Source organism: Muscardinus avellanarius (assembly GCF_963383645.1).
Source record: "Muscardinus avellanarius genome assembly, chromosome: 15".
Classification (NCBI taxonomy): domain Eukaryota; kingdom Metazoa; phylum Chordata; class Mammalia; order Rodentia; family Gliridae; genus Muscardinus; species Muscardinus avellanarius.
The window spans coordinates 32697325-32716284 of record NC_137801.1 but is presented as its reverse complement, the minus strand read 5'-3'; the positions used below and the strand labels follow the sequence as shown (position 1 = coordinate 32716284).

Here is an 18960-nt window from a genome sequence, read left to right as displayed (position 1 = left end):
CCTCCGGTCTCAGAGATTTTGGGATTACAAGCGAGCGCCACCATGCCCGGCTACAAAAGTATTTTTATAAATTTGTTGTACCCTAAGTATTTATAGTCTAGTAGTATGCCACAGGCCTTCACACTCACCGCCTACTCACCCAGAGGAGCAACTTCAGTTTCGCAGGCTCCATGCAGGTGTGCCACTTCAAAACATCTTTTATACCCTATTTTTACTGTGCCTTTTCTATGTTTTGGTACATAAATACTTTCCAGTATGTTACAATTGCCTATAGCTTTCAGTACAGTACACACTGTACAGTAACCCAGAATCAGTAGGCTATACCAGATAGCCTCGGAGTGTGGAAGGCTATACCATCTAGACTTGTGTAAGTACACCCTCTGATGTTCACACAACAAGGATCACTTAACTTTTCTCAGAACATATCCCTTTCATACACAGCTGTCTTATCTGTTATTATAGGATTAAATTCCCAAAAGTGGTTTTGCTGGTTTGTGAGGTATATTTCTCCTGCTCGCTCCCCTCCCTTCCTTCCTTCCTTCCTTCCTCCCTTCCTTCCTTCTTGTGTAAATTGAACCCAGAGGCATTCTACCTTTGAGCTACACTCCCAGACCTTTTTTTTTTAATTAATTTTTGTGTGTGCGTATGTACTGGGGGTGGAACCCAGGGGCTTTTCTACCTCCGGGCTATACTCCCAGACCTATTTTATACTTTATTTGGAAACAGGGTCTCACTAAATTGCTGAGAGCCTCACTAAGTAGCTGAGGCTGGCTTCAAACGTGTGTGATCCTCCTGTCTCAGCCTCCCAAGGGCGGGGATTACAAGCGTGCGCCACCACACTAGGCAGACCTTCTTATTTTGAAACAGAATCTTACTAAGTTGCTGAGGGTGGCCTTGAACCTTCAATCCTCTTGTCTCAGCCTCCCAAGGACTGGGATTACCGGCATGCACCACCATGTCCCCTCCTTTTTTATGTCTGTCTATATTTATATATTTATTTTTATGGTATTGGGGATTGAACCTAAAAGCATTCTACCTTCAAGCTATACCCCTGGCCTTATTTTTTATTCTTTATTTGGAAACAAGATCTCACTATTAGCTGAGGCTGGCCTCAAACCTGTAGTCCTCATGTCTCAGCCTCCTAAATACTGAGATTACAAGCATGTGCCACTTTGCCTGGCTCAATCCCCACTTATTAATGAGTCGAATTTCAGAAGCTGGTTTGAAAATTGTTCAGCATTTGAGTGTACTCTCCTAGGGAGGCAATTTCTAAATTGTGATATGGTTTCTGCCTACTCTACAAAGGAATTTTAACTCATAGTGACATCACTGATACTAAACAGACATTAATGGTATGTTTTTCATTCATTTCACAAGCATTTCATGAGCAGAGGAGAGAGAGAGATAGTTTTACTAGGGCTTGAACACAGAAGTACTCTACTGAGCTTTTTTTTTTATTGGTGCATTGTAGTCATACATCTTAATGGGGTACAAGATGGTCACCCAATCAGCCCTTTCCCAATTCCCACCTCATTCTCTTATTCTTCCTCCTCCTCATGTTTGGCTTAGTGATTGACATTGATATGTTTGTTAAAGAACATTATGTGCATTAGAGAATTTCCCTCTTCTCCCCTCATTTAAGTCGCCTTATTTGTTCATCTACAGTATCTCCTTCGTCTAGAGTTCATCCTATGACCCATTTTCTCCCTAGCTTCCACAGCTTCCACAGATTAGGGAGAGCATCCAATTTCTTATTTTTTATGACTGACTAATCTCACTTAGTATAATGTCCTCCAGTTCCAGCCATTCCCCTGTAAATGATGTAATTGTGTTTTTCTTTATGGCTGAATTAAATCCCATTGTGTACATATCCCATAGTTTTGTAATCCATTCATCTGTTGATGGACATCTTGGCTGGTTCCATAGTTTGGCAATGGTGAATTGTGCAGCTATGAACATAGATACACATGCATTAGTTTGGTAGTTTGGTTTCCGTTCTTTTGGGTAGATACCCAGAAGTGGTATTGCTGGATCATATGGTAAGTTCGTTCCCATTCTTTCGGGGATCCTCCATATAGTTTTAAAAAGTGGTTGCACTAATTTGCAGTCCGAACAACTATGTATTAGAGTTCCTACAGAGAAGAAAAACTTCTCTGCTTTTTTCAACAAGACCTCAAAGGCACAAGAAACTAAAAGGTGAATCAATACGTGGGATTACATTAAACTGAAGAATTTTTGTACAGCAAAGGAAACTCAGTAACTTCAACCAAGAGCCAACAGAATGGGAGAAGATTTTTGCCAACTACTCTTCCAATAGAGGACTAATATCTAAAATATACAGATTATTCAAGAAACAGCACTAAGAAAACAAATAACCCAATCAAAAAATGGGCTAGTGAACTAAATAGACACTTCACAAAAGAAGAAATTCAAATGGCCAATAAATGCATGAAAAAATGCTCAGCATCATTAGCAGTCAGAGAGGAGCATATCAAAACTACTCTGAGATTTTACCTAACTCCTACTGAGCTCTTTTCTATTTTGAAACAAGGTCTAGCTGAATTGCCCAGGCCACCCTCAAACTTGTGATTCTTCTGCTTCAGCTCCTGAGTAACAGATTACAAGCAGCACTATCATGTCTAGCATGACCTGACATTCATACTGAAGTGTAGATAGGATATAGGCCTGGCTCTTACTTAGACTGAACAACAATTAATATTTTAATCACAGAGGAGAAACTAAAAATGTGAATGGCTCAAGCAAACCATTAAAATGTAGACAGCCAAACTGTAGACTGTATTAACTGCTGTGATACAGTCCTTGCCAAAGTGTTGCTGGGGCTGGAGCTCACAATTCCCAAAAGTAGGGCCTATTCCATCCTAAATTTTTTTTGTATCCTTTATGCCTTTGTTGGAGTTCTAATTACATATATGATAGAATCTCAGTGTTTGACCCACTGAGGCCCTTTTTGTTTTATTTTTTCAGTCTTTATCCTGTTTGTGTTTCATTTTGGATTTTTTCTATCACTGTGTCTCTAAGTTCACTTATCTTTCCTGCTATTAAAATAATCTGGTATATCTTTCATTATAGATATATTTTTATCTTTGGAAGTTTTTGTTCTTATTTTTGTGTTTTTCCTTTATATTCTTCTTCTTCTTTTTTTTTTTTTTTTTTTGGTGGTACTGGGGGTGGAACCCAGAGGCTTTCTACCTCCAGGCTATACTCCCAGACCTTTTTTATATTTTATTTGGAAACAGGGTCTCACTAGGTTGCTCAGAGCCTCACTAAGTAGCTGAGGCTGACTTCGAGCCTTTGCGATCCTCCTGTCTCAGCCTCCCAAGCGCGGGGATTACAAGTGTGTGCTACCACGCCCGGCTTCCCTTTATATTCTTGAACATACATTGTTTTAATATCTTTTTTGTCTATTTGTTTTAATGTCTTTTTTTTTAACATTCGATTACTTCTAGATGTGTTTTAGTTAATTGACTTTTCTTCTTTGGGGGTGATATTTTCCTGCCTTTTGTGTGCCTGGTAACTTTTGACTGATTGTTGGAAATTGTGAATTTTATATCCTCGGTGCTAGATTTTCTTTTATTTCTGTAAATAATGTGGTACTTTGTTCTGGCAAGTACTTAAATTACTTAGAAGTGTCAACCCTTTGAGGCTTGCTTTAAGTTTTGTTAGAGCTGTTCAAATCACCTTTAATTATAATACTAACGCAGTATTTTTCTGAGGACTTTATTTGATGTCCCATACATGGAGAAGTCTTTTTCCTAAGGCTTCTGGGAACATGAACTAATCTAAGCCTTTATAATAGAAATTAAATTAAATAATAAGATATCCATCAGGAGCTGGGTGTGGTGGCGCATGCTTGTAATCCCAGCATTTGGGAGGCTGAGATATGGGAGGATTGCGGTTCAGTGAGACCCTGTTTCAAAATAAGGAATAAAAAATTGGGCAGAGGGTGTAGCTTGGAGGTCAAATGCCGCTGGGTTCCATCCCCAGACCCGCAAAAAAAAAAAAAAAAAAAAAAAAGAAAGAAAGATATCCATCAGGTGTACATGCTATGTCAGTCAGTTTGCGTTGTGGATAAAAATTTATGAGAAAGATACAGTCCCTGCCATTGTAAATCTTTCAGTTCCTTGAGGGAAACAACTCTAATATCAATGTTTGGCTCTTTTAAAAAACTACAAAGCTAGGGATTTATCTCAATGGTAGAATGCTTGCCTAGCATGGGTGAGGTCTGGGGTGATGGAGTGAATTGCTATTACCATAACACCTTAAAAGGATCGTTAGGGTGTGGTGGCGCATGCTTGTAACTCCAGCACTTGGGAGGCTGACAGGAGGATGGGGGGTGGGTATCATTAGGAGCTCATCTAGCTGGGATGAGGGGGAAGAACATTCCCAGCAGAGAGGACAAGCTTAAGAAGGCAGGGCAGTGTGAAAGTGTGTTCATGATATTTATAAAATCAAAACAAGCTAATTTTTCTTCTTAGACAAATATTAATGTTAGAAATAGGATGCTGTTGTGTGAAGTTTTAAAAATCAGTTTTGGGGCAGTATCTCCTTAGCCTATTTATACACGAGTTTTTACCTTCAAGAGTTTGACTACAATACTCATTGGCCCTAGCTTGTACTTAAAATAAAAGGCTAAGCCCAGCATGGTGGCATATGCTTGTTAGTCCCAGTACTTGAGAGGCTGAGACAGGAGGATTGTGGGTTTGCGGATAGCCTTAGCTACTTAGTGAGGTCCTCCGCAACTTATTTGAAACAGTGAGACCTTGTTTCAAAATAAAGAATAAAAAACAGGGCAGGGGTTGTAGCTTGGAGGTCAAATGCCCCTGGGTTCCATCCCTAGACCCGTTTAAAAAAAAAAAAAAGTTAATAGTATTGATGGGTGAAGAAACCAGGCATATGTAATTAGTCAGCACTGATTACTCTTAGTATTCTTTATTTTTTAAACTTTAAAAAAAATTATAGAGCTGGGTATGGTGATACACACTTGTAATCTCAGTACTTGAAAGGCTGAGACAGGAGGATCACAGGTTCGAGGACAGCCTTATCAAGTAATGAGACTCATCAGTCCAGTGACACCCTGTTTCAAAATAAAAACAAAATGGGGTTGAGGGTGTAGCTCAGAGGTAGAGTGCCTCTGGGTTAAATCTCAGTAACCCTCTCCCCTTTCCCCCATCATACACACATAATTATGGGACAGCTGTAATGCATGGTATTTTTAGCTGTCTTTTGTAAGACATCCCCCTTATATTGAAAATATTTTAAACTTTCAAAACCAGAAAAGTAATACTAAAAAAATACGCATTTTCATTATTGCTTATTTTTAAGTTTTGAGGTATATCATACATTTAATAAAATAGTACATACAACATACATATATTTGGTTTCAAGAATAATAACAAAGCCAGGCATGGTGGCGCATGCTTGTAATCCCAGCATTTGGGAGGCTGAGACACAGCCTCAGCTACTTAGTGAGGCCCTTTGCAACTCTGTGAGACGCTGTTTCAAAATAAAGAAGAAAAAATAGGACTGGGTGTGTAGCTCAGAGGTAGAATGCCCCTGGGTTCCATTCCCAGTACCACAAAAAAGAAAAAAAATAAATAACGTGAACATCTGTGTAACTAGCATACAAAATAAATGAAATGAAATATTTCTGATACTTTAAAAGTGCCCCGTGTTTCCTAACAATTACATCTTTTCTCCCATCCCTAGAGGTAAGAACTTACAGAATTTGGTGTAAATCAACTGCTTATATTTTCATTGTACTTTTATCACACGTTTACATTTCTCAATAATGCATAAGTTGGTTTTGTCTTTTTCTAAACTTGATATAAATGGAATCATATTGCTGTTGTTTTGTGATTTATATTTTTATATTTTTGCCCAGTATTGTATCCTTGAGATTTATTTATGTTATTGTATAACATTTGTAGGTTTTCATTTTCACTGGTAATATTTCATTTTATGAGTTGACTGCAATGTATTGATCTATTGTAATGTTGGCAGACATTTGGGTTGTTTCTCAGTTTTGCTTTTCAGACACTCCTGTTGGTATATTTTGTGTTCTTGTGCATCTGTTGTGCATGTGTAAGTTCTCCAATGATGAATTTGGGAGTGTAATCACTGTGTGTGTGTGTGTTTTCAATTTTACCAAACTTTAGTCCAAAGACATTATGTTATTTTATATCCCCACTGGGAGTGGATAAAAATTCTCATTTCTTTATATCTTTAGAAACACTTGATATTCTTAAATTTTTTCCAAAATAATAGATATAAAATAGTTTCATTTGTATTTACTTGAGTACTAATGTAAAACCATTTTTTATTTGGACTTACCAGAATACTAAGGTGATTGAGCACCTTTGTAGTATTTATGGGGCAATATGTATACACATGACATCTTTGCACTATAAAAATTTGAGGAAAGCCAAGTGTGGAGGCATACCCTTGTAATCCCAGTACTTGGGAGGCTGAGACAGGAGGACTACAGATATGCCCCCAGCCTCAGCCACTTAGTAAGGCCCTCCACAACTTAGTGAGACCTTGTTAAAATTAAGAGTGAAAGTAGGACTGGAGGTAACACTCAGAGGTAGAATGCCCCTCGTTCAATCCCCTATACTGCAAAAAAATTTTTTTGAAGAATTTTTTATTAATACTTTGAGTTCTTTGTTTATCCCAAATATTTATCCTTTGTAGGTTATATATGTTCTCTGTGTGTGTTTGGTAATTTGTGTCTTTAGATATTTCATTCACTTAACTCACCTACAACTTCAAAACCAGTCATGGAATTTTCATAATTTTTTTAAATACTCTGCTGTATCTGCTTTTATGCTGTCTTTTAAAATATATATGTATGTATGTATGTATGTATGTATGTATGTATGTATGTATGTATTTGCCAGTCTGGGGATGGAACCCAGGGACATTGGACTTCTGAGCTACACCTCCTGCCCTATTTTTTATTCTTTACTTTGAAACAAGGTCCCACTAAGTTGCGGAGGGCCTCATTAAGTAGCTGAGGCTGTCCGCGAACCACAATCCTTTAGTCTCAGCCTCCCAAATGCTGGGATTACAAGCATGCACCACCATGCCCAGCTAAAATATAATTATATTTTTGTTTATCAATGTGCTTGCATGCCGAGCATGGTGGCTCATGCTTGTAATCCTAGCATTTGGGAGGCTGAGACTGGAGGATCGCGGTTCACAAACAGCCTCAGCTACTTAGTGAGGCCCTTTGCAACTCAGCGAGATGCTGTTTCAAAATAAAGAATAAAAAATGGGGCAGAGGGTGTAGCTCAGAGGTAGAATGCCCTTGGGTTCCAATTCAAGTACCACAATAATAAATAAATAAATAAATAAATAAATAAATAAATGAATGATATAGAACTTCTGTGAATGTGAATCCTCCCCCAATGTCTGCAGAAACATTTAGGACTTAGGAATTTCTTTCTCTTTGTTAATGGGATATCAGGACCAATTTCAAGAATCTCTGAGATATTTAAAGTTAATATTTCCTTCTCTGATCACTTCCCAACTGCATTACATAGTATACAAGCCTGGCCTCTCCAATCTCAACTTTCCCACCTGTACTCTTTGGTCCAACTCACAATTTGCTTAACATAAAATTTTGTTTTGGGCCTCTGTGCCTTTTTATATGCTAGCCCTTTTAATTATTCTTTTTCCTTATCTTTTATTATATCTTCTTCATCCTTTGTTCCTCTAATCCAAGAGTTTTTTTCTGATAAAGAATTGCTATTCTCCCCCCACACACCCCAGCATTGAGTGGCCACATTATACCTTAAATATAACTATTTTAGCCCTTATCACACATCACACTTTGTTGTATAGTTAATTGTGTACATGGTTGCATCCTCAATGAACTGAATTTTTTGAGAACAAATGCCATGTCTTCATTTATTTTTATGTTCCTGGCAAGTAACAGGAGCTCAGAAGAGGAAAAGCAGAGGGGGGGGGGATATAAGAGCTAATTAACAGATAACAAGAAATAAAATATTTTTAAATTTATTAATGAGAAAGATACAGATTCCTTAATTTGTTTGATTTTTGTCTCTTGATTTTTTTTTTTTTTTTTTTTGGTGGTGAGGGTGGAACCCAGAGACCTTCTACCTCCATGCTATGACCCTAGACCTATTTTATACTTTATTTGGAAATAGGGTCTCACTAAGTAGCTGAGGCTGGCTTCGAACCTGTGCGATCCTCCTGTCTCAGCCTCCCAAGTGCTGGGATTACAAGCATGTGCCACCACGCCTGGCTTTTGTCTCTTGATTTTTATGAAGGACTTTTGCCTTGATTTTTAAACCAGGATAAATAAACACCTAAAATTATGAAATAATGACTGAAAAGACATAACAGTGAGAAGTATTTGAATCATCAAATTTTTATTATTTGCTGTGTTAAAGGTTTTTGAATATTAATTTCATTTCAAATCTATCATTTTATAAATAAAAGTAGCAGATCTGAACTTAAGACATGACAAAATATAACCTAAAAGCCTTTCTAATTCTTCAAAGAGCCATTAGCTAGAAAAGGCTATTAAAGATTCATCAGTATGCAACACTGTTTTATGGCAGTTTACCCAAGGGGTTCCTGAATACACTTGGAGGACTCATGTATCAAACAACTACAAATTGATATGGAATGAACCTCCATGCTTTTTGATTACACAAAGTCTGGCAATAGCTAATAAAGTTTCTTCAAAGTCTGTTAGGAATTATATGACAATATGAACTGTCAAGATAGAAGCCAGGTAGTTCCTAAGGAACATTTTAAATTCAAGAGTGGCATCCTTAATTGAATATGGTAATTGTGTGTGTGTGTGTGTTACTGGGGATGTTCTGATTGCAAACTACATCCCCAGCCATATATAATATATGTATCTTATATATTTATATATATACATATTTATACATATATATGTATATATACATATATATACACATATATATATATATGTATATATGTTTTAAAGAAGGATCTTGCTAAATTGCCAAGGCTGGCCTCAAAGCTGCAATCCTCCTGTTTCAACTTCCCAAATACTGGGATTACAGGCCTGTGTCACCAGTCCTGGCAGTGATTATATCTTAAAAGAAGAATTACTGTCATAATCATATAAAGTTCTTATTTGTGGAAGTCATTAATTCTTTAGTGAAGTATTTGCATTTATTATAGTCAAATTACTTTAATTGCATTTAAAGAAGTCTATATGAAGTTTTCTATGTCAGTAAACATAAGTATAAAATGTAATGTTTTTGAAAACTACATTTAAGGTAAAACCCACATCTAATTTTTGCCAAATCCTAAGTGCTTACTATAATGGCACACACACACTCGCGTACGCACACACACACACACACACACACACACACACACACCCCTCCATAATCTCATTAGATGGCTTCTGGAGGTTTCCATAAGGTTTGGCAGGGTACCCTATTTTGTATCATTTTAAACAATTTGGATCACTTGATCTGTTAAATGTCTTTGAGTGATGGGATAAAGCACTTTAGCAGTAACACTATCTCATAGAGAAGAGTGTTTTTATTCTGCCTGTATATGAAATATAATAACACTCTGCTTGCTCTTTTTTTGTGTGGTATTGGGGGTGGAACCCAGAGGCATTCTACCTTTGAGCTATACCCCCAGCCCTATTTTGTAGTCTTCTTATTTTTTAAAACAGGGTGTGTGTTCATAAGGATTTACAAACTTCTGTTATGTGTACGCCATGTAGTGTTAGATGCTGGAGACATATTAGTGAACATGATGAGATAGGCATATAGATCTTTTGGGATTTTATCATTTAGTAGGAAAGACAGAACAAGAATGGAGACCCAGAGGAATTCAGTTTTGCCCAAGCAGAATGTTGACTGGATGTTCTAACTGGTACCTGGCAAAACAAAAGCATGCAAACTGCATCTCTCACCACCTCTTCCTCTCCTCCCTCATCCCACTTCCATATCTCATTACAACTGTACTGTAAGAAAAAGCAAGTTACTAGTATGTGTGGTGCAAAGGTTGAGAACTCCAGACTTTTGAGTCAGTGACATTCAATCTGTATTTGTAGGTCGGCCTACATTCTTTAGTACAAACTCACATCTAAACATGTATATTTTTTAAAAAAAAAGATGATTAACAAGGTGAAACAAACCTACATTTTAATTATTTTGCTTCTTTGTTAATAGGTCCAGGGACAAGTTCATCCTACTCTTGAGTCTAATGATGATGCTCTCCAGTATGTTGAAGAATTAATTTTGCAATTATTAAATATGCTATGCCAAGCTCAGCCCCGAAGTGCTTCAGATGTAGAGGTATGCTAAAATTTGCATGTATTGACTGTGTATGTGTGTGTTCATTGTAGTGAAGAGTGGAAAGAATTTTCTTTTCAGTTAAGGCTGGATCTCTTTAAGCTTTATATTAAGTATATGATAATTTATATGTTTTAGCTGTGAAACTATTCCATATTTTGCTTCTAAACTAAAATGAACAATTTCTTGATATCAGAATGATATGGTCCTAATATTAAAAATAGAATATGTCCAAATGTTCCATTTGTTTGGCAAAGCCATCTAGCATTCCAAAACATTTCCATTAATCTCAGGCCAATGAACCTAAAACATTAAAATATCTGAATGAGAGTTAGTAGTATTCTACTACTACTATTGGGACCTGAGAAAGAATTGTGTGAATTTAAGATTTCATTGGTAACAGTTGCAAAGCAGTATGTGGCCATTTAGTGGGAAGTGTACTAGAGGTGAAGTTCCCCAGCATGATGTGTTCAGAGAACTAAAAGGTTAGGAGATTAATGTAGCAACAGACCTGCACAAGGTGATGGCAGACTGTAGGTGAGACTGGAAGAGTGATGTTTCAGAAGCAGCATGTGAAACCCTTCATGTGGGTTGTGGGCAAGGACAGAAGTCTACAGGGAAGTACAGATTTCAAATGAAGTATTAAGGAACATTAAATTAGAGAGGTTGTGAGTGTAGCAAAGACTGTGTACTATGGAATTGTAACTCAACTTTTATTTCTTAAGTAGTTCAGAGTAGGTTTCTTGTATTTTATCTCATTTTCCATTGAATCATAAAGTCAAATATCTGTTATACAGAATTTCCAGGCATGGATTTTTTTTTTTTTTTGAAAGAACATGTAACAGTAATGGTAGTAATAGAAGTATCAACGAGTTATATAACAGGTGTTGCAATTTTAAAGTACTGTTAAATAATTTTTATGTCCTTATAACAACTCTGTGGTCTATTTACAATTCTCCTTATCTATTGGAAAATTGACTGTCAGAGGAGAAGAGATAGAAATGACTGGTTAGTTTTTTCCAATCAATAGTCTTGATGCTCTTCGTCCTATACTGTTCCTATAAGGGTATTTAGATAAGAATAAAAAACACAGAGATAAGTTGATATTGAAATGAGCGTAATCAGGCTATAACAAAATAGACTGGTTAATTTATAAGCAGCATAAATTTATTACTCACAGTTCTGAAGGTTGGGAAGTCCAAGATCAAGGCACCAGCACCTTGAACTTGTGCTTCTGTGTGCTTTAAGGTAGCTGAAGAGATGGCTTTCTCAAGCTCCTTTCATAGGGCACTAATCCTATTGACAAAGATCTGGTACCCAGGACCTGGTCATCCCCTAAGGGCCCTATCTCTTAATACCACCATAGAGGGGATTTGATTATTAGGAACACAAACATTCAGACCATAACAGATGGTGTCTTAGATTCTTTTATCAAGAAATATTTTCCTTTTTCATTAGAATTCAGGCCTTTTTTCTTTTTGTTGTTGTTGTTTGTTTGTTTGTTTGTTTCTTTTTGTAGCACTAAGGATGGAACCCAGGGACATTCTATCTCTGAGCTACACTCCCAGTCCTATTTTATGTCTTTATTTTGAAACAGGGTCTCACTAAGTTACTGAGGCTGATTTCAAACTTGTGATCCTTCTGTCTCAGCCTCTTATGATTCAATATTTTAAAATAATTTTACAGAGTTTTCTTTTAAAACTAGTAAGTTCTCTGAAATTAGCAAGCCCTTCAGATATATTTTAGGATGGTTTTAATGCACTGCCCAACCAACATGCCTGTAATCTCAGTGCCTGGGAGACTAAGACAGGAAGATCACAGGTTTGAGGCCAAACTTCAATAATTTAGTAAGACCCTGTTTCAGAAGTGAGGGGGGCCAGGCATGGTGGCGCATTCTTGTATTCTCAGCATTTGGGAGGCCAAGACAGGAGGATCTTGGTTTGAGGACAGCTCAGTTACTTAATGAGGCCCTTTGCAACTCAGTGAGATTTGTTTCAAAATAATTGGGCTGGGCGTGGTGGCACACACTTGTAATCCCAGCATTCATTTGGGAGGTGGAGACCAGAGGATCCTGGTTTGCAGACAGCCTCACCTACCTTTGCAACTCAGACTCTGTTTCAAAAAAAAAAAAAAAAAAAGACTAAAGCTGGGCATGGTGGCGCAAGCTTGTAATCCCCGTCCTTGGGAGGCAGAGACGGGAGGATCCTGCAGGTTTGAAGCCAGCCGTGCTGGTTTAAGAGAACCTGTTTCCAAATAGAAAAGTATAAAAATAGGTCTGGGAGTGTAGCTGGAGGTAGAAGGGTTTCCAGGAACCCCAGTACCACCAAAAAAAAAAAAAAAAAAAAAAAAAGACTAAAAAATAGGGCAGGGGGGAGTAGCTCAGAGGTAAAATGCCCCTGGGTTCCATCCCTAGTACCACAACAACAAAAAAAAAATTGGGCTGGGGGTATAGCTCAGAGGTAGAATGCCCCTGGGTTCCACCCCCAGTACCACCCCCCCACACACACACACAAAGTGAAGAGAGGTGATATTGGGGGGTATATCTTGTAGGTAGAATGTCTCTGGATTCAATCCCTAGTACAAAAAACAAGTACTTCATATAATAAGAGGTTTTATTTATAAAACTATTTCAGTTTAGTATATATGCAATGTGTATATATGCATATTGTATAAGGGCATGGTGTAAAATATATTGAGAATTGATTATTTCTCACTTTGAGTTGAGATTTTTAAAAATGATGGAAAGCTATAGAGTCATACCATTACTAGGTTTGTAACATAGATACACCTATTTGGCTAACCTGGGTTAAACTCATCAGTATAAATATTTTTACTGAAACCCATGGTAAGGCAGGAGTTGTAGCTCAGTAGTAAAACATTTGCCTACCTTGTGTGAGGCCCTGAATTCAATACCCAGTAACACAAAAGTAAAAAATGACACTGTGGTAAAGTCAGTCCTAAATTTCGTTGTCGTATTTTGGATGAACAAGTCTTTAGAATTGACTTGAACAACAGTAAATGATTTTTGATTTGGATGTTCTTTCTACTGCTCCCCTTCCCTTTCCATCTCTTCTTTTCTATCTGCCCTTGTTCCCTCGACAGTATATTAGACCTTTGTGTTGTCTTTACTACCTAAGAGTAACATGCTGACAAGTAGGTAAGATGCTAGGTAGTTGAAAAGGTTTGTTAACTCCATTTTAAACTACAGTAATTTTTTTCAACACACTTCTGATTCCACTTACTAGAATATAAATGATTTTAAAAAGAAGTTTGGCAGCTGATTTAGTCTTGAACATAGATACAGAATAGATTAAGCGTCTCATTTTATAAATTTGTTCATGGAGCCGGGCATGGTGGCACACACTTGTAATCCCAGTACTTGGGAGGCTTAGACTGTCAGATGATAATATTTTTTTATTTTCCATTTAACAGAAACTTATTCATGCATATAATCAGAGGCAATGTATGAATTTCATTTTACGGTTTTTACATACAATTAGTTGAAGATTGAGCTATTTAAAATGTCAAGAGTTGTGTAATAGTGACCTCTACTGGTTTTATTTATTATATCTTGCAAGTGGGTTTTAAAAACTTTAAACTTTAAAAAGATAAAAGCACTTTCTGTTTAAAGTGAACTACATTTTTTATTAAAGTAAGAAAATTCAACTATTATAGTAACTTAAGGTCTTTTACTTCCAATGAAAAATTTAACTGGATAACTTCTAGATATTAAAGTGTTTTGTTAAGAGTCAGTAACCTAGCCGGGCATGGTGGCACACCCTTGTAATCCTTGGGAGGCTGAGACAGGAGAATTGCACAGGTTCAAAGCCAGCCTCAGCTCCTTAGTGAGGCTCTCAGCAACTTAGTGAGACCCTGTTTCCAAATAAAGTATCAATAGGTCTGGGAGTATGGTCTGGAGTTGTTAGAGAGCCCCTGGGTTCAATCTTTAGTACCACAAAAAGAAAAAAGAAAAAGTCAGTAACCTATGAAAGACCTTAGCTCTAACCTGTAGTGTTACCAATGTAAGCCACTGATTTCCATTGAAGTTTTTTGCAATGTGGGAAATAAAAAATTCTTAGAGGTTTCAGTTGCAAGATGCTATTTGAGACTGTAATTGGTGTTGAAAGTAAGGACAAGTATGTGAGAATTGGATTTAGATATTGTTTCTTGAGCTTAGGTCATATTTTTTAAACTTTTATTAAAGTAATATAAAGTGGCTTCTATTGTTTCCTGTTACTGGCTTATTGGCTTTGTCATGGTAAAGTTGGAATTCAGGATGCCATATTCCCCCTAGATAAAAGAAGGAAAGTTTACTCTCTTAATTGCCTAATTAAGAAACAAATACATTGACAATTATAGTTTTCTCCTATCCCAAGTATTTTAGTAGCATAAGTTGTATCACATATAAAAAGCTCTATTTTTTAATATTCTTTAATTTTAAAAATAAGTTTTAAGTAAAGGGAACTGTTTTATTTATTTGTTGCTTAGTTGTTATTTTCCTGTTTTCCAAGGAACGTGTTCAAAAAAGTTTCCCTCATCCAATTGATAAGTGGGCAATAGCTGACGCCCAGTCGGCTATTGAAAAGAGAAAGCGAAGAAACCCTTTATCTCTCCCAGTGGAAAAAATCCATCCTTTGTTAAAGGTAAAACACTGCCCCCTTGCCTTTGAAAATAAAAATAAAACCTAGTGTTTTCAAACACTTTAAACAAGAATGTTTAACTGAAGAATAAAAACCTCCAGTTTTCCTCATGTGGTGGGGAGGGATGCTAAGATAAGAAAGTCTAAGTTGGGCAACAACAAGATAGTTTTATATCTACAGTAATGATCAAGTAAATTGAAGGGACTAAAAAATATTAGTATTGTGGATTTTATTTATCCCAGGTACTATTAGAACCACAAACAGAATTTATAAAAGGCTCTACTTGTTGGTTAGACCTGAGTGTCCCTACAAATCCTTTAGACATTAATATTTTATGTTGAAAATTTTGTGAGACTACCATAGGTCTGTATGTGATCTTTGAACAAAAATCGCCCAAAGATCACCTAAACTAGCTAGTCCTGCTTATCATTTAAACAATTCAATTTAATCTTTCCAGAACTAATTAAAAAAAAAAGTAACTGCTGGAAACTCTAATAATACCTTTATTTAGTATACTGAACAAACTATTGATTAACTCACAACAAAATAGTTATAATAATTACCCTTAATACTTTTAGATATCAATATGTTTTCATATTCTATAATACAGCCAAAATGCTAATGTTTGCATATATTGTCTCTGAGTTTTATTAGTTAACAAAGTTATTATTTCTCTAATTTGTAAGTGACACAGAAAGTGACTAAGTAGCTTCTTGGTTCAAGTTCAGAGGACTTGATAAGTTTTAGTGTTAGGAAATCCAGGTCACCTTAATTTTATCCAACACTTAAGGCTAAATACATGGATGCTGTTTAAGACTGTCAAAAGGTTACATTTTACAATTGGTGGCTTGAATAAAAATATCTGCCTTTACCTTACTGACAGGTCTGAAGAAATGTGCAAGTTATAGACAATTACTAAGTTATTACTTAATTGCATTTTTCTTTATAATTCCCTTTTCGGGATTTTCAGTACATATACATTATAGTCTGAAAGAATTAACAAATGTATATATATTCTATTAATGATCCTAAATCCTGAGTTTTCTAAAGTATGATACCATTTCAAGTTATTGGTAAATCTTTTCATGATATATTTACTAGTTTTTACATATACTAAAAGGTAAATATACTTTGCCTCCAATTTATAGTAAACTTATTTCAAGCTTGGTTTTTTTTTTTAACCCCTAAACTGGATTGTTTAGGATTTATTTGCTTTTAGGAACTGGTCAACCCCACCAAAGACCATTTTCCTTTGAAATCTAATTATAGGTCTATTTCATATCCTCTTAACTATCATTGTTTAATGGGACATAGTTTGTTGTTCTATAGAAACAATCAGGGATACTAGGAATGTACTGCTAGTGTTTTGAAAGTCTAGGTTCCTATGGAAAGGATAGAGGTATATGACTAATATACTATGTCCAGATACCAATAATATATTCACTCCCATTTTATATAACAGAAAACTCATTTGTCATAGTAACTTACAGGTAACCTTTGTTACTTGGGTAACAAACAGTATTTGCTCCCCTGTACCAAATTCAGGCTAAGCTTAACCTCCTACATTAAGGATGATCTATTTAATAATGTATACTTCTCAAGTGTTTTACATGGCCAGTGGTAATTTTGTTTGGCCTTGTCTGAGCTTATATTTTTAACCATAATACATATATTATTCTAAATTGAACCACTTAAATTAAGCCAGGTTACATGTATATATAAAATTTTTATCACTGTGTTAAATTTACAGTATGTGGTGTTTAAACATGCTTTTTTAAATTTTGCAGGAGGTCCTTGGTTATAAAATTGACCACCAGGTTTCTGTTTACATAGTAGCAGTATTAGAATACATTTCTGCAGACATATTAAAGCTGGTGGGGAATTATGTAAGAAACATACGGCATTATGAAATTACAAAACAAGATATTAAAGTGGCAATGTGTGCTGATAAGGTAGGAAACTGAGCTTTATGTTTTATTCTTAACTTTTTATTTGTGATTGGCTTAATGTTAACATACTATTTAGACAGAATAAAATTGTATATTGTATTAGGTGTTGGGGGATATTTATAGTAACTTAATAATAAGTATTCAGGATATCACTTTATAGAAACAAGATACTAGATATATAATATTAAAATATTTAAATATGTCAAGTAGTTTTTTTTCTTATATATTGCCGCAGATAGGGTTAATAACAATAATAATACCTTAACAGCAAATCTCAGAGCCAGACATAGTGGCACACACTTGTAATCCCAGTACTTGGGAGGCTGAGACAGGAGGATTGCAGGTTCACAGCCAGCCTCAGCAACTTAGTGAGGCCCTCTGCAACTTAGTGAGACCATGTTTCAAAATAAAGAGTTAAGGCTGGTGTGGTGCACATGCTTGTAATCCCAGCATTTGGGAGGCTGAGACAGGAGGATCATGGTTCTCAGACAGCCCCAATTACTTAGTGAGGCCCTTTTCAACTCTGAGACCCTGTTTTAAAATAAAGATTAAAAAAATAGGCTGGGGGTGTCACTTGGAGATAGAATGTCTCTGGGTTCCATCCCTACTACTGCAAAAATAAATAAATAAATAGTAAAAATAAGACAGGGGTGTAGCTTAGGGGTAGAATGCCCCTGGGTTCCATCCCCATTACTACAAAAAAAAAAAAAAGTGGGGGCAAATCTTTTAAAATTCTATTTGAATTGGAAGATTTAGAAAGTCATGGATCTACTTGAAAACAACTTTTATTTATTTATTTATTTATTTTGGTGGTACTGGGGGTGGAACCCAGGGTCTTTCTACCTCCAAGCTATACTCCCAGACCTATTTTATATTTTATTTGGAAACAGGGTCTCACTAAGTTGCTGAGAGCCTCACTAAGTAGCTGAGGCTGGCTTTGAACCTGTGCGATCCTGCTGTCTCAGCCTCCCAAGCGCTGGGATTACAAGTGTGCGCCACCACGCCCGGCTTGAAAACAACTTTTAAATGTAGAAATACTAAAGGATAGTTTGATTTCAGCATCTAGTTTTCATTAGATACTACTTGTACAGTGTTTCAATAATATCAAGAACAAACATGTATTGAAAGTACATGGCCTACTGTATTTGATCATTACAATGCTCTGAGGTAGATGATCTAACCTATGTGATGCTACAGAAATTCACATCAAGGGGAAAGATGAGTGTCAGTAAGACTAATAATGGTAAAAAATAGAGAAAAAAGGTCTTGTTTCTATCTATCCCCCAGCAATTGTAGGTAAATAAGCTAATTGGAAGACTATAAAAATGATTTAGAGTGAAAGACTGAGGCCTTAGACTAAGGGCAGTTTGACAAGGGACACCAAACAGAGGACACCAAATCAAGAGTAATTCAGGATAAGGATTTGGGAACAAACTGAAAGTAATAGGCTAACATGAGAGACAGACAGACAAACTTGGAGGACACATGGATGATATCAGATGTAGAATTCTGTCTTAGAGAAACTTTAGAGAAGCTGTGGGGGATAGTGGCAATATATCCAAAAAGAGACAATTGTAAAACAGTTTCTTTTAATCATTTGAAAGTTTTATTCACACAACTTGTTAGGGCATTTACCTTCAAATTTGGCTATAGATTCATATTTTATACTTTTATTATCTTTGGCCATATAGGTATTGATGGATATGTTTCATCAAGATGTAGAAGATATAAATATATTATCTTTAACTGATGAAGAGCCTTCCACCTCAGGAGAACAGACTTATTATGACTTGGTGAAAGCATTTATGGCAGAAATTCGTCAATATATAAGGGAACTAAACTTAATTATAAAGGTTTTTAGAGAGCCCTTTGTCTCCAATTCCAAATTGTTTTCAGCTAATGTAAGTATATTGTATATATTTCTATCATTTCATATGTTGTTAAATTTGTATGGCCACTTAAATTTGAATTTGTACAGTTCATGATTTCTAATTTGTCAATATTTTTAAGTTGTCAAGTAGATCCATGACTTTC

General features: G+C 36.0%; 1 protein-coding gene across 2 annotated transcripts in view; it reads left to right on the top strand.

Annotated features, from left to right (window-relative positions):
- The window catches only part of SOS1 (SOS Ras/Rac guanine nucleotide exchange factor 1), a gene marked incomplete at both ends in the record, with an annotated part of 118765 nt that overhangs the window by 32989 nt on the left and 66816 nt on the right, over nucleotides 1-18960 (top strand). For both annotated transcript variants that reach the window (XM_080711183.1, XM_080711182.1), the window contains 4 exons: nucleotides 10215-10340; nucleotides 14849-14980; nucleotides 16765-16929; nucleotides 18618-18827. In XM_080711183.1, coding sequence (XP_080567309.1) covers nucleotides 10215-10340; nucleotides 14849-14980; nucleotides 16765-16929; nucleotides 18618-18827 — 633 coding nt within the window. The remainder of the gene's footprint in view (nucleotides 1-10214; nucleotides 10341-14848; nucleotides 14981-16764; nucleotides 16930-18617; nucleotides 18828-18960) is intronic.